Source organism: Protomyctophum parallelum (assembly GCF_964188405.1).
Source record: "Protomyctophum parallelum genome assembly, chromosome: 23".
Classification (NCBI taxonomy): domain Eukaryota; kingdom Metazoa; phylum Chordata; class Actinopteri; order Myctophiformes; family Myctophidae; genus Protomyctophum; species Protomyctophum parallelum.
This window is the reverse complement of record NC_139715.1, coordinates 28,374,169-28,396,359: the sequence shown is the minus strand read 5'-3', so window position 1 is coordinate 28,396,359 and position 22,191 is coordinate 28,374,169. Positions and strand designations below refer to the sequence as shown.

The window sequence follows — 22,191 nt, the reverse complement described above, 5'->3', positions numbered from 1 at the left end:
TTCCCTCCTCTTTTTAACTTTGAGTGCGCGGAGCGTCTCTTTTTTAAAATCTATGCCTTGATCCCGTTTTGATCTGTGTGAGCACCTTTTATCGTTACTTTTTACATCTTACATTACATCTTACATCTGGTTAGTTCCTCTTCTATTTGGGATCCCCAGGCCAGAAAGAGTTAAAAATCACACCTGTGTGAAGTGAATCAATGGGAATTTAATTTATGTCACTCAGGTATTCCCGTACAACTTCCGGGTACGATGATGATGTCACGCGCATACCCTCTATTTAAATCAGACCTGTCTGAAGTGAGTGGTACTGTACTGTACTGTACTGTACAGCTATTTTCAGCATTCAAACAAAAGTGTAAAATGACTTATACTGGATATTTTGTCCACTAGTAGTCCATTCCCAACATTTTAGTCTAGTTTTTATTTGTTGACAAAATAGCCAATATATTTAGTCTTATAGTTTTAGTCATCATAGCTTAGTTTCCATTTAGTTTGACGCACATTTTTCATCTTAGAATCAGTTGACGGAATCAACACTGTTTCCCCAGTATGAACAATTGGTTAACGCATTTTAGGCGGGAACCCCTTTTGGTGTTAGCATTACGTTATGCTTTAGCTATTGAAAAATAGCAGATCTACAAGCTCATAGCGCGCCACCGAGTGGCGCGCTATGAGCTTGTAGGGCTGCTATTTTTAAATTTTTATCAAAGAGCGACTGACATAGAAGACATTTTTTTAATCTGATCTCTGGTCAGAATGAAAACTGTCAGGATGTAGAAAACCTTTTTAGAATCTGATCTCAGGTCAGAATGAAAACTGTCAGGATGTAGAAAACATTTTTAGAATCTGATCTCAGGTCAAAATGCGTTAAAGAACCACCATTCTTCTGTGCGTTAGAATCTGGTCTCAGGTCAGAATTGGTTAAAGAAGTGGCTGCTATTTGCACACGTCGGTCGGAGGCCTGGGGTAAGGAAGCGTGGGGGCCTGGGGACTGAGGTGGATGGAGTGCCCAGCTTCCAGTCACACACCCTGGGATGGGAATGATGGAAGTGGGCCATTAGCACCATGATGGCCCACTTGGAACCGGAGCACACCAGTACCGGTGGGTCAGTGTGGACGTTCCCATAAGCACCTTGTGGTGCAATTATTCAAAAGGACACCCGGGTTCGGACAGAGCAGTCTATACGAACAGAAAGTTCTGTACAGTAAATGGAAACAACAGTAAAATAAATACAGTATCTTAACCCATTTTGACCTGAGATCAGATTCTAAAAATGTCTGTTTGAAAATGACAGTTTTCTGAAAAAGCTACGTTTCCATGTCAGTCGTTCTTCGATTTTTTCAAAAATAGCAGACCTACAAGCTCGTATCGCGCCACTCGGTGGCGCGCTATGAGCTTGTAGATCTGCTATTTTTCAATACCTAAAGCATAACATAATGCTAACACCAAAAGGGGTTCCCACCCAAAATGGGTCAAATGGGAGAGAGAGAGAGAGAGAGAGAGAGAGAGAGAGAGTGTGACAAATGAGAACGGAGATGACTGGAGATGCCGATGGAGGGCTCGTCTGAAGACGACATAAATGTGATTTAAAGCTTTGGACCATTACCCATAGGGGGTAATTAGCATAGGGGGTAATTAGCTGGTTATTCAGTCACTTTCACTTCCGTGCTCGCGGACCTCGCATTGGAAGAAACGGCTTATGTTAGCATGAGCTCACAATGTTAATCTTTCGCCGGGATTGTTAATATTTCAAAACGCGATGCGATGAGAAATCACAAATCATCATATCCGAACCTCGGACTGCAGCGGACGTAGTTTCAGAGAAACGAGCGAGGGGAAATCCTAAATGGTACTCTTAGTCTATGGGATGCGTGCGCACGTTTCCTGGTGCTGGGGTGTATGCAAGCGACCGGGCCAGTTTTAAAAGCAGATTTTCAGCTTAACTGTTTCATATCGATAAAGTGATTGACGGATTACTCCGTCAAAGGCAGCTAAATTATTAACAATGCCATTTTTGGCCGCCACAACGTATGGCACATCCATCCATCTTCAACCGCTTATCCATAGTCGGGTCACGGGGGGCAACAGCTCCACCAGAGAGCTCCAGACCTCCCTCTCCAGAGCAACATTAGTAACTTCCTCCTGGGGGGGATCCCGAGACGTTCCAAGGCCAGTGAGTCGACATGTTTCCTCCAACTGCGCCTTGGTCTGCCCCGGGGTCTCCTCCCAGTGGGACGTGGTCCTTGGTCTGCCCCGGGGTCTCCTCCCAGTGGGACGTGGTCCTTGGTCTGCCCCGGGGTCTCCTCCCAGTGGGACATGGTCCTTGGTCTGCCCCGGGGTCTCCTCCCAGTGGGACGTGGTCCTTGGTCTGCCCCGGGGTCTCCTCCCAGTGGGACGTGCATCGAGAACCTCCCTAGGGAGGCGCCCGAGAGGCATCCTAACCAGATGTCCGAACCACCTATAAGCTGTCTCCTTTCCAGGCGAAGAAGCAGCGACTCTACTCTGAATCTCTCTCGCGTGCAACTAAACTTCTCACCCCTATGTCTAAGGGAGATGCCAGCCACCCGTCGAAGAAAACTCATTTCCGCCGCTTGTATTCGCGACCTTATTCTTTCGGTCATGGCCCACACTTCATGACCATAGGTGAGAGTATAGGAACGCAGATTGCTCGGTAGACGGAGAGCTTTGCCTTCTGGCTCAGCTCTCTTTTCGTCACAACAGTGAGCGGTACAGCGACGGCAATACCACCCCCTGCCGCTTCCGATCTCCTTCTCTGTCCTCCCCTCACTCGTGAACAAGACCCCGAGACACTTGAACTCCTTCACCTGGGGTAATGCCTCATAATTCCCTACCCTTCACCTGGGGTAAGGCCTCATAATTCCCTACCCTTCACCTGGGGTAATGCCTCATAATTCCCTACCCTTCACCTGGGGTAAGGCCTCATAATTCCCTACCCTTCACCTGGGGTAATGCCTCATAATTCCCTACCCTTCACCTGGGGTAAGGCCTCATAATTCCCTACCCTTCACCTGGGGTAATGCCTCATAATTCCCTACCCTTCACCTGGTGTAAGGCCTCATAATTCCCTACCCTTCACCTGGGGTAAGGCCTCATAATTCCCTACCCTTCACCTGGTGTAAGGCCTCATAATTCCCTACCCTTCACCTGGGGTAAGGCCTCATAATTCCCTACCCTTCACCTGGGGTAAGGCCTCATAATTCCCTACCCTTCACCTGGGGTAAGGCCTCATAATTCCCTACCCTTCACCTGGGGTAAGGCCTCATAATTCCCTACCCTTCACCTGGGGTAATGCCTCATAATTCCCTACCCGGACTGCGCACATCATAAACATAAAAGGAAATAGTATGAGGTAGGAAATCCTTTTAACTGAGATTCAACAACAGACTATAGTGTGCATAATTAAGTGAAACATTACGCTGTTGGTTTAAATATGACTCCTTGGAGAACAAGCTCATTAAAAGGATAGTAAAGTGTCAGACAGTGATATTAGGCCCATGATGTGTTTATGCAGTGTGGAGGCTTTTTTCTTTCTTTTTGCACCTGTCTATTAGAGCCATGAGACCGTTGCAAGTGCAATGCCTGGATGAACATTAGTGTTCGGTAATTAAAATTAATATCTTATTACCGGCATGAAAAGGCACTGCAGTAATTAGCCCTCTGATGATATTAAAGTGATAATTAACTAGTTTGCTGATATCTTATCTTATTTTGATTCCGCTTCACTTACAAAAAAAATCAAAGCAATCGTTAATTTGAAGCATTGCATGGCAACCACAATCCTCAGGTCTTAATGCTATAAAAAGGATAAATAGAACTTGATTAGTGAGTCAACATAAACTAAGTACTGTACCCAACATGATGTGACATTTGTGTGTGCAATATTGTTAGTATTTACGTTACTGTAATACTCACGATTAACCCATTTTTGTCGGGAACCCATTTTGGTGTTTTAAACATTGTGTTATAATTTAGCTGTTGAAAAATAGCAGATCTACAAGCTCATAGCACGCCACCGAGTGGCGCGCTGCAGTCTTGTAGGTCTGCTATTTTTGAAAAGTCGTTAAAATGTGGCGCAAATCATTGACTATATATTTCAGAGCGAACATTTGTAACTAAAATATTTGCTTCTGGGGGGGTCCCTGGAACTACATATTTTGAGATGGGGGTCCGTGGCCCAATAGAGATAATTCCATATATATCCTTAACTCTTGAGAGCATAAAATGACAGGTCCATTTGGTTTCATTTTACGCTCTCAAGAGTCACATTATCACTAAACTGGATTACTTAATCTACAAGAAGTCTTCACAGAATTAGAGGATGTAAAATAATTGTTATCATTTTTGATCATCTCCCCTAATGGTACCAACATCAATACAGCATGGACTTGTGGATAAAATCTTTTTGAACGTTTTGGTGTCTGAGAGGCTAAAATGTCAGCAAAAATGGTGGTCCGTCCGTGGCTCAAAATGCCCGATAAATAATGGACCTTTGATGTGAAAAGGGTTGAAAACCCACTGATTTACAGCGGCGGTTGTCCCGGGCTAACCCCGAGCTTTGGAACTCTTTCAATAGGCTTCAGGCGGGGTGTGTCAGCCGTGGCTGTTGATCAGAGGCAGACGAGATAAAAGTGGAGCTTTTCAGTGGATTTCGTAGCACATTCCAGGTCAAAGTTCCCTGGGTCCAATAAACTCCAGGGAAATTGAAACGAGCCGCAGCAGTTTGAAACATTAATGTTTTGTAGAGTCTGTTATAAACAAGTACGCCCGCGGTCCGTGAGCCAGCAAACACCCTTTTATAGCAGACACTACGGTATCAATGCCGTCAAACAGCCTGCGACTCTCTCCGACAAAATTGCCAATGCCAAATAAGATAATGAACAGTCCGAGAGCTACCTTTCATGATACATTTGTCACTGTAATAGATTTTGTTTGCAGTATAGCAGCAAAGGCACAGTTCAACTCCTAAACTATACAGATAATCTCTTGGAAATAACCCGTAATAATGTCATGCTCTATTGAAGCTTTCTTGCACAAAAGCCACGCATTTCCATTTCCATGTACAGTATGCCAATATAGCCCAATAAGTACGAACCGACCTACAGTATGTTACCGCTTCGTATCTGCAAACCACAGTCTATTCTGTTCCTGTGGGACATTCCCTTCTCTTACTTAAAGACTTACTTGACGGACGACATTAAATGACCTGGGCCGGATTCAAAATGATTGATCGACAGGATCAATCGATTCAGCATGCTAAATCGGCGACTTCTATAAGGCCCAACTCCAGCCTATAAGTATACGCCCACACCTAGTACTCACTCTGTTGGAGTCTATGGTACGGGGGCCTGGTGGTGCAGTGGGCCTGGTGGTGCAGTGGGCCTGGTGGTGCAGTGGGCCTGGTGGTGCAGTGGGCCTGGTGGTGCAGGTATAGTACTCACTCTGTTGGAGTCTATGGTACGGGGCCTGGTGGTGCAGTGGGCCTGGTGGTGCAGGTATAGTACTCACTCTGTTGGAGTCTATGGTACGGGGGCCTGGTGGTGCAGTGGGCCTGGTGGTGCAGTGGGCCTGGTGGTGCAGCTATAGTACTCACTCTGTTGGAGTCTATGGTACGGGGCCTGGTGGTGCAGTGGGCCTGGTGGTGCAGGTATAGCACGCACTCTGTTGGAGTCTATGGTACGGGGCCTGGTGGTGCAGGTATAGTACTCACTCTGTTGGAGTCTAACTCATAACTGTGCGCAGGCTGTGCAGGCCAACAAAAACAGATCTACAAGCTACAACGCACGTCTGTTTTTACGCTTTGATAGCTTGTAGATCTGTTCTATTTTTGCATGCCATGCAACAACCATCTACTGTGCATAACCGAACGAATGATCCAAAACAAATTACGCTCATTTGTAAGTGAAAGTAATAAGCAACGAAGCGTGTTTTGTAAATAGTTACTATATTACTATTTCTGCAGAGTAATTCGTTATATTACTCGTTACTGGAAAAAGTAATAATATTACAGTAATATGTAACTAGTAACTCGTTACTGCCCAACACTGATGGCGCGGGGCCTGGTGGTGCAGTGGGCCTGGTGGTGCAGTGGGCCTGGTGGTGCAGTGGGCCTGGTGGTGCAGGTATAGTACTCACTCTGTTGGAGTCTATGGTACGGGGGCCTGGTGGTGCAGTGGGCCTGGTGGTGCAGGTATAGTACTCACTCTGTTGGAGTCTACGGTGCGGGGCCTGCTGGTGCAGGAGGAGGAGGAGGAGGCAGGGGGACCGTTGAAGGCACCGCGGGGGACCAGGTACTCCTCGGCGTCCATGAAGTCCTCCAGGTCCTCCTCGTCCAGGAGGCTCTGGAAGAACTTGCTGTCGTTGGGGCTGGGAAGCTTCATCCGGTCGTCCCCCTGTCACACGTTACACACACGCACACATCAAAGATTGTTGTTTTTTTTCTTATCTTATTTTGACTAGACCTGTACGTGCCCGTCGCAGTCGGCCACCGGCCTACTTGGGAACGATGGAACTTGGGAACCTAATGATATGCGTTGTCATGGCACCCGTTTTAACTGTCAGCCGGTGTCCCGCATGGAGATCTGTGTATGTGCCTGTGTGTGTGTGTGTGTGTGTGTGTGTGTGTGTGAAGACTGCAAACTGAAAAGTGTACTTGGCAATCAATTCGGCCCACTGGCATGCAGAGCCTGATTGGTTGAGCCTCAATTGGCTGAGACAGAGGCTGGGAAATTGCACAGGTGAAAGGAGTTGGCCTCATTATAGGCCCACTGGCAGAGCCTGACCAGAGCCTTTTGTGGCGGTTCTGGAGAACCGTGGGTCTGACCGACTCGATACCTGGCACTGCACTCCCTGCGGGGGGTGTGGAACGCGTGTGTCGAATGTGAAGTCGGTGGGGCGAACGGTTGTCGAGTTACGTGCATTACAACCGTACGCACACACATGCTCACGCACACACGTATGCACGCACGCACGCACACACACATGTATGCACGCACGCAGAGACGTGGTGCATTTATAGTAGGGTGTTTTCTCCAGTGAATGGGGTGACACTGACACTGACCTGGATGACCAGGTAGCGCTGTGGGTTAGGGTTAGGGTCAGGGTCAGGGTTAGGGACAGACACTGACCTGGATGACCAGGTAGCGCTGCGGGTCGCGGGCCATTCTGCAGAACTCCGCCGCCAGCTCCTTGAACTTGGGCCGGCTGTCTGCGTCGATCATCCAACCTGGACGAGAGAGAGAGAGAGAGAGAGAGAGAGAGAGAGAGAGAGAGAGGGGGGGGGGGGGGGGGGTAAAGAGGGAAGGAGAATGCTGTCAAATAAGAACAACCTCACAGTGGTATAATGGCCATAGAAGTCAGTCCTGCATTAATAGCGCGCAGCGCATGCAGCCAAATCATTGTGGAGCCTCACACGCAATATGCCAACGCAGTGGAACCAATAGGAACACACCTCCTCTGGTGTCTCGCTATCTGCAAAACATACCAACACATTCATTTGGGTTTTTTAACCAATTTAGACCCGACATCAAAAGAAAACTTCTAAATCATGACAGTTTTCTGAAAATGTTTCTATATGTCAGTCGTTCTCAAACCATTTCATGTCAAGGACCCCCAGGATTATCTGTATTTGGCCGCGGACCCCCATCTGAAAATATGTTGTTCCAGGGACCCCGATCCCAGAAGCAAAGATTTGAGTGAAAAACTTTCACTCTGAAAGAATATATATTCAATGATTTGCGCCACATTTTCACGATTTCTTTCCAAAATAGCAGATCTACAATGAGCTATGAGCTTGTAGATCTGCTATTTCTCAACAGCTAAAGTATAACATAATGCTTTGAAAGACACCAAAAAGGGGTTCCCGTACATAATGGCTTAAATAAGGTCTGAGCAAAACAGCAGTTTTTTTTTTTTTAATATTTCCCTTTAGAGATACGGCTAAAAGTTTCTGTTGTGCTTCAGCGAGCATGCATGAAGGCTTTTCTCTGAAAAACCCTTCATCCACAATGAACATTAATGGGGCCCATAATGGACCTGACCCAATTCCTCGTTTTCTTCATCACTGTGAATCAGCCTGTACTGTATGTGTTTATTATTGACAGAACACATCAAAAACTTTGGACGACGGCGTATACACTTAAATCCTTATTTGTTTGGGGGAATGGGCGAAGGACACACACACACACACACACACACACACACACACACACACACGCACACACGCTGCAATGTTTGCGCTTTTGTGTCAAAAGTGGTGCAGCTGTGTTGACTTAACCCGTTTAAACCGGAGAACTCATGATTCTATACAAAATGTCTTCTGAATCATCACAGTTTCCTGAGAAACCTATACTGGTATACGTTTCTATATATCAGTGGTTCTCAAACCATTTCATGTCAAGCACCCCCAGATGATATGTAGTTCCCCCAACAGGAAGCAAAGATTTCTTTCAAAAATAGCAGATCTACAAGCTTGTACGAGCTTGCAGATCTGCTATTTTTCAACAGCTACAGTATAACACAATGCTTACAACACCAAAAAGGGCTTCCCGTCCTGAACGGGTTAATACGGTGGAGCAAACAAATCTATTAGGGACAAATGTTCTCTTTGGGCGGCCGCCGCGGTGCCTGTTGATTTTTCGGGAGGCGAAACGCCGATGTGCTGCCAAAGGAAAATCATGTTTAACCCATTCTGACCTGAGATCAGATTCTAAAAAAATTCTTCTACATCCTGACAGTTTACCATTCTGACCTGAGATCAGATTCTAAAAAATGTCTTCTACATCCTGACAGTTTACCATTCTGACCTGAGATCAGATTCTAAAAATGTCTTCTACATCCCTGACAGTTTACCATTCTGACCTGAGATCAGATTCTAAAAAATGTCTTCTACATCCTGACAGTTTACCATTCTGACCTGAGATCAGATTCTAAAAAATGTCTTCTACATCCTGACAGTTTTCCATTCTGACCTGAGATCAGATTCTAAAAAATGTCTTCTACATCCTGACAGTTTACCATTCTGACCTGAGATCAGATTCTAAAAAATGTCTTCTACATCCTGACAGTTTACCATTCTGACCTGAGATCAGATTCTAAAAAATGTCTTCTACATCCTGACAGTTTTCTGAAAAAGCTATGTTTCTATGTCAGTCGTTCCTACAACGACTGACCTACAAGCTCGTAGCGCGCCTGAGCTTGTAGATCTGCTATTTCTCAATAGCTAAATTATAACATAATGTTTAAAACACCAAAAGGGGTTCCCACCCAAAATGGATTAAATATATAAAAAGGCCAACCGGGGCTGCATGCTGCCACTAAAAGTCAAATGAAGTGCTGACGCATCGCAGTTCAAGAGGCTCTGTGAGTGAGTGGAGCGAGCAACTCGCCAAGGTCACATGGGTTTCAGTTTGAGACCCAGAACCGTTCAACACCTCCCTGTTCTGTAGAGCAGGGGCGGGTTCTCAACCTGGGGGTCCATCGTCCAAAATATTTTAGGGGGTCCCGAAATATTTGGGGGAGCGCACAAATGGACCCTTACGGAGACAATAATGGTTCCACACTGAGGATTTCACAGTGTCGATAGGGGTTATTCAATGTTGTTCAAACTGTGATGTTGTACTGTAGCATAGCCTGGTTTAATTAACAGCCTATCTGCAGTATATAAGAACAAACTTTACAGCCAAATTAAGATCTGCGCTAAAAATGTTGAGGCTGTGTTAAATTCCTTTAAAGAGGACCAAGAGCATGCTTAGACAGGCGAAGAGTATCTCTTCTGACCCCTTACACGTATTAAATGATGAATATCAACTGTTGACCTCCATGGGGCGCTTTAGAGTCCCTAAGTATAAGAAAAACAGACTAAATAACTATTTTTTCTGTTCTGCTGTTAAACCAAAATCCTTAAACCAGAGGATGTGTTCTTGTCTGTTTCTGTGATTTTTGTCCTGTAATATCTATCATTTTGTAATGTACTGTTTTGTAATGTACTGTCTGTGTCTTGTCTGTCTTGAACGGTGACGCAAAACAAATTTCAGTGTAAGCCGACAATGAAGTTGTATCGTATCGTAATTGTGGGTCTATAACATATTATATATATGCTATATATAGCAATATAACTGGGGGTCCTTGAAATGAGAAAGCTTTAGAATTGTTGGGTTGAGTGTCAACCTGCTCACTATATGGATGAATATACACCAGATTAAAAACTGTACAATGTGTCTTATAGCATGTGCATGTGCACATTATTGGACATGACAAACGAGGGCGACTGGCAGAAGTCAGTGTAACATCTGTAGCATGTTAAATGGGAATTAAACAGTAGCGTGTCAGATTCCCAATTACTGTCCGTGCGTGCAGCGGTGCGGATGACAGCCAATTACATCCGCGTGTTGACCGAGTGTTAAGATATTGTCTGTCCACACCTTGCATTCTGCATTCCTTGATCAGCTAGAATTAACCGAATATATACCAGCGACAATGTGGCTGGATGTTCATTTTGTATCATCTCTAAAGTCGATGAGTTGAGTTTGTATCCGTGGATGCGGACGAAACAATCTACAGCCTGTTGCGTCTTTTTTGTGAAACCATTTACCAGAAAAGATGTATGGTTGCTGTCAGGCATGCATAGACACCTCCGCTCTTATATGAATTAAAAACACAATCTGTGCCAGGAACGTTTGGTTAAGTTTTTAGCAGCACACCCCACCTGTTCCAGAACATAATATTGCATTATAAAAAAAAGTACATTATTATTTTTTACTATTTAATTTCTTTCAACGAGCACGCAACGCGCCCACGCTTATTTATTATTTATTTGTCCTTATTCTCTTGCACCTGCACAAACATTTCTGTCCAACAGGTGGTGGCACAGATCTTTTTAAATCATTATTAGTTATATAAAATATCATACAGAGTTTTGTTTTTTCGTAATTCAATGCTCTATATGCTTCGTCATACTACAGTCAATGTCACTGTAGTACATCTACAAGCTCATAGCGATGTAGCTCCGTAGCGATGTAGAAGACATTTTTAGAATATGATCTCAGGTCAGATGGGTTAAGTAGCAAAATAGCTGATTCACAAGCTCAACATGTTTGCTATTATGAGCAGGATGATGAACACCGCCGATCGACGGCCTTCCCTCAAAAAAAAACACTTTTCGGCCAAAAATCCCCGTTCGATGTAACGGAGAAACATGGCCTCTAGGGGGCGGGGGGCTGCTAGTGGGGGCTTTTAACCCATTTTGACCTGAGATCAGATTTAAAAAAATATGTCCTGACAGTTTTCTGAGAAAGCTATGTTTCTATGTCAGTCGTTCTTCGATTTTTCAAAAAATAGCAGACCTACAAGCTCGTAGCTTGTAGATCTGCTGTTTTTCAATAGCTAATGCATAGCATAATACCAACACCAAAATGGGCTAAAGTCATATTCTTTCTCGGGAATACATTTAGAAATACTCCTGAAGGGAACTCCTCACACCAGCCATTATCCTTTCACTTGCTCCTCTCCCTCCCCCTCCCCCCCCCCCCCCCCCCCTCCCCCCTTCTCTCCCTCTCCCCATCTCCCCCGCTCTCCCCCTCTCCCTCTCTCCCCCTCTCTCTCTCCCCGTTCATCTCATTTCCTCCTCTGACACCACATGCACATTACCTAAACGAGGTGCAATTACTCTGACCAATCAAAATCCGCTCCATCTCCATCAATATTGAGCCAAAAGGCGCCGGTGCGCGGCCGCGAGCGCCAGTCAAATCACAAACAACAGCTCGCAGTCAACATGTAATTAGGATTAATGTAGTTGGCTTTTTTTGGCTTTTTTTTGTTTCCTGCCAGCTCGTTATTGGGCGACGGGTCCCTCCCACAACTGCCACTCACTTAGTGACACGTGACCGGCTAGTTCATTTCGTGTGTAAAGTAAGTATTTACTCAAGGTATATGCTATTATACTTTACTCAAGTATTTCCAGGGGATCATGAGCAAAGTGATCTCTTAACCCATTCTGAACGGGCACCCATTTTGGTGTTGGCATGATGTTATGCTTTAGCTATTTAAAAATAGCAGATCTACAAGCTCATATCGCGCCACCGAGTGGCGCGATACGAGCTTGTAGGTCTGCTATTTTTGAAAAAAAATCGAAGAACGACTGACATTTTTAGAATCTGATCTCAGGTCAGAATGGGTTCATCAGACCAGTGTGTGTCCGGCGGAAACCTCGTATGAATCTGATCTCGGGTCAGAATGGGTTAAGACATTATTCTGCCAACAGCTGCACCACTGCCATCATGTAGTGTTGTTGTCAGTAGGAATAAACACAGAAGCACCGTGAGAAAGTTGACTATGAAAGGGGAGGAGCCAAACAGAGTTCCTGTTTCTTTCTTTCTTTTTCAAAAATATTTTTTATCCCACGATTTTGCAACCCATTTTTTTCAAAAGAGCAATGGACTGACCTCATGCTTCCTTCAATGCATGAGGAGTCCAAGCCGCTTCTTTTCACCTGACAGGGGGGGGGGGGGAGTTTCCCCGGTTGGACGTAGCGCGTGGAAGGGACACGTCATTCCAACCAGTTCCTTTCCCCTCCATCAGGCGCCAGGGGGAGGCAGTTTAGAGACCAGGAGGGTTTTTTGGAGAACATTCGCCAATCCCGCACGGATTACGCAGAGGAGGGAATACGCCTCCAGTGCCCACAGCGTCCCCAGCAGGAATCAAACCCAGGACCTCCTAGCCGTGAGGCGACAGCACTACCGACTGCACCACTGTGTGCAGACGCACTGTGTTGCGATGCGACGCACTGTGGGCTTGTAGATCGGCTATTTGGTTGGGGCCAAAATAGGGGAGGAATTAATGGAAATAACGACTGAACTGGGGGAGGAAAAAAGGGGTGCAAATAATTGGCTATACTGTAACTGTAATAATAAAATAAATAAACAATACCAGTCAGTTAAATCCATTCAGGACGGGAACCCCATTTGGTGTTTTAACCATTATTTTAAACTTTAGCCGTTGAAAAATAGCAGATCTACAAGCTCATAGCGCGGCACTGAGTGCGAGCTTGTAGATCGTAGAGCCACAAATCATGAAAATGTGGCTCGAATCTTTGAATATATATAATAGTCAACATTTTTTAAACTCAAATCTGTGCTTCTTGGAGGGGGTCCCTGGAACAACATATTTCCAGATGGGGGTCGGTGGACAAATACAGATAATTCTCAGGGTCCTTGACATGAAAAATGTTGTTTTAGAATCTAGGGTCTAAACTAAAGGGTTAATCATTATTCAGGAAAATGCATACATGGTACTTGACTTTATACCATAGTACTAAAATAATTGACCACTCAAAAAAAGAGAAAAAAGCCGAGCACAGATAATTGGCTACAGCATGGCTATACTGTCGTTAAAATGCATACATGGTACAGTACATGACTCCATATCACACCGCCGTTGGTTCATTATAATATACAGTATAGGCCTATACACTAAAATCCATACCGTTATGCTACTCGACTCCAAAAGCCACACCATTTACTGTCGGGTTGCGTCGACACAAAATGTATGCAATATGTCGGTCGGAGCATTCCTCAAAGGGGACCAAGAAATCCAGGTGGTCGGTGGTGACATGTTTTCATAAGCTAATGAGGCCGCGGGGCATTTCCTATAGCTGTGGCTTCTGTGGCCATACCCGAGAGAGAAAATCATTTGAAAGCCACTATCATTATATTATTACAGTCATTCAAGTTTAATTAGGAGCTTTTTTTCCCCCTTCCTAACAGACCCCCCCCACATCTCCATATTCCGAGAGTCCAAATGGGGCCTCGCGACCCTCTGGGGAGGGAAAGCCTGGGCTGTGATCTGTCATTTTGTCACTACTTCTTCTTCCAGTTCAACGTCCCTGTCCCACGGCATCAGTGTACTCGCATGTTTTATTCAGGCCTGATGTCGAAATTAAAAAAGTACAAAAGTATTGCTATCAAAAAAAGTACCACAAAGTTGAAAGCACTCATTATGCATCCCAGTCCCATTTCAAGTTTTCACATAGCAGATCTACAAGCTCACTATGCATTATGCCTTCTCATGAACGAGTTTGCGAGGCATTGTGAGCTTGTAGATCGGCTATCGGCTATTGTGTGGAACTAAATATACAGTAATAATGCCTCAACTCCTCAACTCCAAATCAAATATGATTATTTTGGGGGGGTCACGGCCTGAAAAGGTTGAGAGCCACTGATGTAGACGACTATGGTGCCGATTACTGTACTTACATTTGACCATGACCATGTAGACGTCGATGGTGCAGATGACTTACATTTGACCATGACCATGTAGACGTCGATGGTGCAGATGACTTACATTTGACCATGACCATGTAGACGTCGATGGTGCAGATTACTGTACATTTGACCATGACCATGTAGACGTCGATGGTGCAGATGACTTACATTTGACCATGACCATGTAGACGTCGATGGTGCAGATGACTTACATTTGACCATGACCATGTAGACGTCGATGGTGCAGATGACTTACATTTGACCATGACCATGTAGACGTCGATGGTGCAGATGACTTACATTTGACCATGACCATGTAGACGTCGATGGTGCAGATGACTTACATTTGACCATGACCATGTAGACGTCGATGGTGCAGATGACTTACATTTGACCATGACCATGTAGACGTCGATGGTGCAGATTACTTACATTTGACCATGACCATGTAGACGTCGATGGTGCAGATGACTTACATTTGACCATGACCATGTAGACGTCAATGGTGCAGATGGGCGGCTGAGGCAGGCGCTCTCCTTTCTCCAGGATGTCGGGGATCTCCCGCGTGGGGATGCCGTCGTACGGCTTGCCTCCGAACGTCATCAGCTCCCAGATGGTCACGCCTGGGGGGGGGGGGGGGGGGGGGGGGGGGGAGAGAGAGAGAGAGAGAGAGAGAGAGTGTGAGAGTGGCTAGACTAACTAAACTAAACTAAACTAAACGTCAACTAAAACGAGAAATGATAGAATAAAGCGTGCCTGAGCCACGGCCCAGGCACCTTAGCTGGTAATCCAGTCTGGTAATGCAGTGTGCCGCGGGTTCGACTCCCAATCCCGACAGGACATGGGGAGAGAGATGGGGGAGTGACCCCCCCCCCCCCCCCCCCCCATCTCCTGTCAGCCTACTTTCTGTCCCTCCATAAAAAAATATAAAATAAAGGCGAAAGCCACAAAGAAACATAAAAAAAAAAGAATAAAGAGAAGAAAAAAGGTCACCCCAAACCGCGAGTTGAATTCTCCGTTGTATTCGAACAATGCCGAGAAACGCAATTATGTGTGTATTGTGTGGCATGTCATGATGATACATTGACACATTCACACATTCAGTTGAAATTTGGAGGTGACTAATGAAAAGAAGAAAACATATATTAAAGTCGGCTCTTCGGTGCTACTGAAAATGTCTGACGAGCCGAAATCATTTCGGCACTACAGCGGTAAAATATAGGAGTATGAATCGGCCCTAATACTTATACTGGCCATGCCACATTTGAGAGAAAAGATCCCCCCCCCCCCACCCATCACCCACCAAAGCCCTGAAATCCACCCCAAAGCCTGTGGGATGAACCCGTCTTTGACACAGAAAGTGAAGTGGCTTCCCTCATTCATTTTATGCAAAAAGGCCATGGACGCTCATGATAATTCCATGTAGGATCCTGTGTTCACTGCAGATGCATTATTACTGTTAATGGCATTTTCATACCGTAACTCCACACGTCACTCTGGTGGGTGAACTTCCTGTAGTGTATGCACTCCAGAGCCATCCACTTCACGGGCATCTGGTCGAAAGGAGAGAGAGAGAGAGAGAGAGAAGGATGGAGGGATTGTATTAACCTATTCTGACCTGAGATCAGATTCATACGAGGTTTCCACTGGACACACACTGGTCTGATTAACCCATTCTGACCTGGGATCAGATTCTAAAAATGTCAGTCGTTCTTCGATTTTTCAAAAATAGCAGACCTACAAGCTCGTAGCGCGCCACTCGGTGGCGCGCTATGAGCTTGTAGATCTGCTATTTTTCAATAGCTAAAGCATAACATGATGCTAACACCAAAATGGGTTCCCGTTCAGAATGGGTTAAACCATTTAGACCTAGTTTTTTCTGAAAAACCTTATGTGTCTTATATGTCAGTGGTGCTCAAACTATTTCATCTCAAGGACCCCCAATATCATATGTAATTGGCTGCCAACCCCCTATCTGAAAATATGTTGTTCCAGGGACCCTCCCAGAAGCAAAGATTTGAGTTACAATGTTCACTCTGTAATAATATATTCAAAGATTTGAGGCACATTTTCACATTTTTTTTCAAAAATAGCAGACCTACGTACAAGTTCATAGCGCTATGAGCTTTCAATAGCTATAAAGTATAACATAATGCTTAAAACACCAACAGGGGTTCCCGCCCAGAATGGATAAATTTGATTCATTTTGCAGTTAAGACGGGAATAACCATTTATTGCAACGCCAATTGCATTCAGTTTATTGCGTTCAATTTATCTTAGCGCAAGTACAGTATGACACACACACACACTCTGAGATCACACAAAGCCCCAGAGAAGCAGAGCATAAGATGCAGAGAGTTATGCATAAACACCAAAATGGTTCAAGTTCATATACTGGATTAACAGTTTGACTGTTTTACACGCTTAACCCGCATTTTAATCAACCCCCCTTCACTGCCGAGATTGTTGTATTACCTTTAGAGCATACGCTGAATTATTTGGGCTTTTAATCCGCGAAAATCCAGCGAAGTTTCTAAGCCTTATATGTTATACTTTAGCTATTGAAAAATAGCAGATCTACAAGCACCGAGTGCGCTTGTAGGTCTGCTATTTTTTTTTAAGCGTGAAAATGTACCTCAAATCTTTTAATATATATATCCTTTCACAGTGAACGGTTTAACTCATATCCTTGCTTCTGGGGGGGGGGGGGGGTGTCCCTGGAACATCATATTTTCAGATGGGGGTCGGCGGCCAATTACATATATTTTTGGGGGTCCTTGACATGAGAAAGGAGAGAGCGGCCGCACAGCTCGTAGTCACGATGCCATCACATTTGTTCAATAGCTAAAGCACAACATAATGCTAACACCAAAATGGGTTAACGCACAAATGATACCCGGAATCTAATGATTGCAGACACTGAGCGGACTCATCCATGATGTACAGTATGACCCGATACTGTACATCATGGATGACTGTATGGGTCACCGTGGCCAGGAAAGACGAAGCAAGATGGTTGACGACACCGGGAATTCCCTGTCTCCACGAGAAAGGCATGATTTACTCCTGTAACACAAGCCTTCACCTTGAGCTTTATAGAGACTATATAGGCTTGAGGTGTGGAGTTTAAGAGATATTTGATGGGTCGATCTGGAAGCCCAGATACTTATATAACCCGTTTAGACCTGAGGACGATTCTACAAAAATGACTTCATGAGTTTTCTGAAAAACCCATGTTTCTATACGTCAGTGGTTCTCACAGGGTTAAACCTCATGTTTCTATACGTCAGTGGTTCAAACCCATGTTTCTAAACGTCAGTGGTTCTCACAGGGTTAAACCCATGTTTCTATACGTCAGTGGTTCTCACAGGGTTAAACCTCATGTTTATATACGTCAGTGGTTCAAACCCATGTTTCTATACGTCAGTGGTTCTCACAGGGTTAAACCCATGTTTCTATACGTCAGTGGTTCTCACAGGGTTAAACCCATGTTTCTATACGTCAGTGGTTCTCAGACATCTTCATGTCCACGACCTCAGTAACTATATGTAATTATAGGCAATAATTGGCCGCCGACCTGCATCTGAAAATGTGTTGTTCCAGGGACCTCCCCACTGCCACCCAGAAGCAAATATTTGAGCGCGGTGCCGCGCTATGAGCTTGTAGATCTGCTATTTTTCAATAGCTAAAGTGTAACATTAACATTAAAACGCCAAAAGGGGGTTCCCGCCCAAAGTGGGATAACTTGAAGCTAGCTCAATAAGTGTTCTTTGAGGAATAACCGGAGAGGAGACATATTATCACGTACAGCAGCGGATAGACCGAGGGGTGGAATCAATGGGACCGAGGGAGAGATGAAAGAGAAGGATATAGAAAGAGATTAATCCATTTTGGCCGGGAAGCCCTTTTGGTGTTTTTAAAGTTATCCATTGAAAAATAGCAGATCTACAAGCTCATGTAGCTTGTAGGTCTGCTGTTTTTGAAAAAAAAAAATCATTCAAATGTAGCGCAAACCTTTTATAACGTTTATAACGTTTTTAACTCAAATCTTTGCTTCTGAGGGGGTTCCTGGAACAACATATTGTCAGATGGGGGTTAATTACATGTAGTTTCTGAGGTCCTTGACATGAAATATTGAACACCACTGATACAGAAACATGAGGTTTTTCAAAAATAATTTAGAATATTCTTTTTTAAATTTCGACGTCAGGCCTAAATGGTTTAAACAAGAGAAAGAGAGAGAGAGGGACGCCTGAGAAAGCGGAGGCTGGAGAAAGGGACTGGGGCTGGGGGGAATCAGAAAGAGAACGTTTGCCAGGAGAATAAGAAAAAAAAGATAAGCGCATGGGTGAATTATTCATTACGTTATTGCATTATAAATAGTCAATGGAGACAATTATATTAAATTCTCCAATTTGTTTATATGGGGGGAGAAAAGAAAACACGAAGATCTGGCTCCGTAAATAGTTTTTAAATACACTTTTTTTGAGAGAGAATCGGAAAGAGGGAAAATGAAAGAGCATTCACAGCAGTGTTGATTTTGTCGACTAATACTATGACGAAAAATGCATTCGTCGACTACCTTTTTTCACTGACGAAAACTAAATGGAGACTAAATGAAAATGATGACTAAAACTATTATACTATATATATTAACCCATTCTATACGGGAACCCATTTTGGTGCATTACGTTATGCTTTAGCTATTTAAAAATAGCAGATCTACAAGCTCATATCGCGCCACCGAGTGGCGCGATATGAGCTTGTAGGTCTGCTATTTTTTTTAAATCGAAGAACGACTGACATTTTTAGAATCTGGTCTCAGGTCAGAATGGGTTAATCAGACCAGTGTGTGTCCAGTGGAAACCTCGTATGAATCTGATCTCAGGTCAGAATGGGTTAAACTATTATACTATATATAAAATATATTGACAATTGACATTTCGTCAAATAAAAACTAGACGTTTTAGGGACTATAGTGGACAAGAGATCCAGTATAAGTCATTTTACACTTGGTTGCATGCTGGAAATAGCATCAAATTGGCCTGCCGAAAAAAAAAGACATTTAGTCGACTAAAACTAGACTAACACTAAAACATTCCAGGTGACTAAAATGTGAATACAACTAGAGGAAAACTATTCAAGAGACTCTGACTAAAACTGAAATTTTCCGCCAAAAACAACATTGATTCACAGCGCACTAAAAATGTACTAAACTGTAAAGGACAGATAGGGAAGGATGATGAAAGGATGCTACTGTACGTATTTTGTTCAAACTAATTGTCACTTAACCTCCTTGTACGACTGACTGTACACGGGAGAATTGAAAGCACTTTGTACTCTTTTTTTTTAATAAAGTCAATCATTTTCCAAGTAGTGCCATCGATTAGCATACGCTTTCAGTTTTTGCACCAACAAAAATGAAAGCCTGGCACTGAGGCTAGCATACACTGTACTCCACAGCCATCGGCGGGAGGTGTGCAAGCGGGCATTACACAGATCTGGTATTCCCAAAGTGGGGGTCCAGGGGATCGACCCCCAGGGGTCCTTGAGAGAGTTCCAGGGGGTCCCCAGCTGGATGATAGTTGGGAACAAAATGAGGCCTTATTTTACAATACAAATTGGGGTCCTTGGGGGGGGGTCCTTGAAATTAACCGGGTGGGAACGTCTGGTGTTAGCATCACGCTATGCTTTAGCTATTGAACAATAGCAGATCTACAAGCTCGTAGTGTGCCACTTGGAGGCGCGCTACGAGCTTGTAGGTCTGCTATTTTTTTAAACTGTCAGGATTTAGAAGACATTTTTAGAATCTGATCTCAGGTCAAAATGCGTTAAAGAACCACCATTCTTCTGTGCGTTAGAATCTGGTCTCAGGTCAGAATGGGTTAAACAGGTTGAGAAACTTATCTTGCAATAATAGAGACAATTGCAATTTCCTTGCAGGCCAGCAGTGGGAACCGCAGGACTATAGGATGATGGCACGGTCGTTTCACACCACTATCACCCCTCAGTGCAGAGGGCTGCTGTTTACCTATATGTACTGTTTCACACCACTATCACCCCTCAGTGCAGAGGGCTGCTGTTTACCTATATATGTACTGTTTCACACCACTATCACCCCTCAGTGCAGAGGGCTGCTGTTTACCTATATGTACTGTTTCACACCACTATCACCCCTCAGTGCAGAGGGCTGCTGTTTACCTATATGTACTGTTTCACACCACTATCACCCCTCAGTGCAGAGGGCTGCTGTTTACCTATATATGTACTGTTTCACACACCACTATCACCCCTCAGTGCAGAGGGCTGCTGTTTACCTATATATGTACTGTTTCACACCACTATCACCCCTCAGTGCAGAGGGCTGCTGTTTACCTATATGTACTGTTTCACACCACTATCACCCCTCAGTGCAGAGGGCTGCTGTTTACCTATATGTACTGTTTCACACCACTATCACCCCTCAGTGCAGAGGGCTGCTGTTTACCTATATGTACTGTTTCACACCACTATCACCCCTCAGTGCAGAGGGCTGCTGTTTACCTATATGTACTGTTTCACACCACTATCACCCCTCAGTGCAGAGGGCTGCTGTTTACCTATATGTACTGTTTCACACCACTATCACCCCTCAGTGCAGAGGGCTGCTGTTTACCTATATGTACTGTTTCACACCACTATCACCCCTCAGTGCAGAGGGCTGCTGTTTACCTATATGTACTGTTTCACACCACTATCACCCCTCAGTGCAGAGGGCTGCTGTTTACCTATATATGTACTGTTTCACACCACTATCACCCCTCAGTGCAGAGGGCTGCTGTTTACCTATATATGTACTGTTTCACACCACTATCACCCCTCAGTGCAGAGGGCTGCTGTTTACCTATATATGTACTGTTTCACACCACTATCACCCCTCAGTGCAGAGGGCTGCTGTTTATCTATATATGTACTGTTTCACACCACTATCACCCCTCAGTGCAGAGGGCTGCTGTTTACCTATATATGTACTGTTTCACACCACTATCACCCCTCAGTGCAGAGGGCTGCTGTTTACCTATATATGTACTGTTTCACACCACTATCACCCCTCAGTGCAGAGGGCTGCTGTTTACCTATATATGTACTGTTTCACACCACTATCACCCCTCAGTGCAGAGGGCTGCTGTTTACCTATATGTACTGTTTCACACCACTATCACCCCTCAGTGCAGAGGGCTGCTGTTTACCTATATGTACTGTTTCACACCACTATCACCCCTCAGTGCAGAGGGCTGCTGTTTACCTATATGTACTGTTTCACACCACTATCACCCCTCAGTGCAGAGGGCTGCTGTTTACCTATATGTACTGTTTCACACCACTATCACCCCTCAGTGCAGAGGGCTGCTGTTTACCTATATGTACTGTTTCACACCACTATCACCCCTCAGTGCAGAGGGCTGCTGTTTACCTATATATGTACTGTTTCACACCACTATCACCCTCAGTGCAGAGGGCTGCTGTTTACCTATATATGTACTGTTTCACACCACTATCACCCCTCAGTGCAGAGGGCTGCTGTTTACCTATATATGTACTGTTTCACACCACTATCACCCCTCAGTGCAGAGGGCTGCTGTTTACCTATATATGTACTGTTTCACACCACTATCACCCCTCAGTGCAGAGGGCTGCTGTTTATCTATATATGTACTGTTTCACACCACTATCACCCCTCAGTGCAGAGGGCTGCTGTTTACCTATATATGTACTGTTTCACACCACTATCACCCCTCAGTGCAGAGGGCTGCTGTTTACCTATATATGTACTGTTTCACACCACTATCACCCCTCAGTGCAGAGGGCTGCTGTTTACCTATATGTACTGTTTCACACCACTATCACCCCTCAGTGCAGAGGGCTGCTGTT

General features: G+C 44.6%; 1 protein-coding gene across 1 annotated transcript in view; it reads right to left on the bottom strand.

Moving 5' to 3' along the window:
- The window catches only part of LOC310853982 (receptor tyrosine-protein kinase erbB-4-like), a gene marked incomplete at its 3' end in the record, with an annotated part of 499,617 nt that overhangs the window by 7,362 nt on the left and 470,064 nt on the right, over positions 1-22,191 (bottom strand). The window contains exons 22-25 of the mRNA XM_083758457.1: positions 15,758-15,833; positions 14,757-14,903; positions 7,150-7,247; positions 6,226-6,414 (exon numbers count right to left, since the gene is read on the bottom strand). Of these exons, the coding sequence (XP_083614583.1) occupies positions 6,226-6,414; positions 7,150-7,247; positions 14,757-14,903; positions 15,758-15,833 (510 nt within the window). The remainder of the gene's footprint in view (positions 1-6,225; positions 6,415-7,149; positions 7,248-14,756; positions 14,904-15,757; positions 15,834-22,191) is intronic.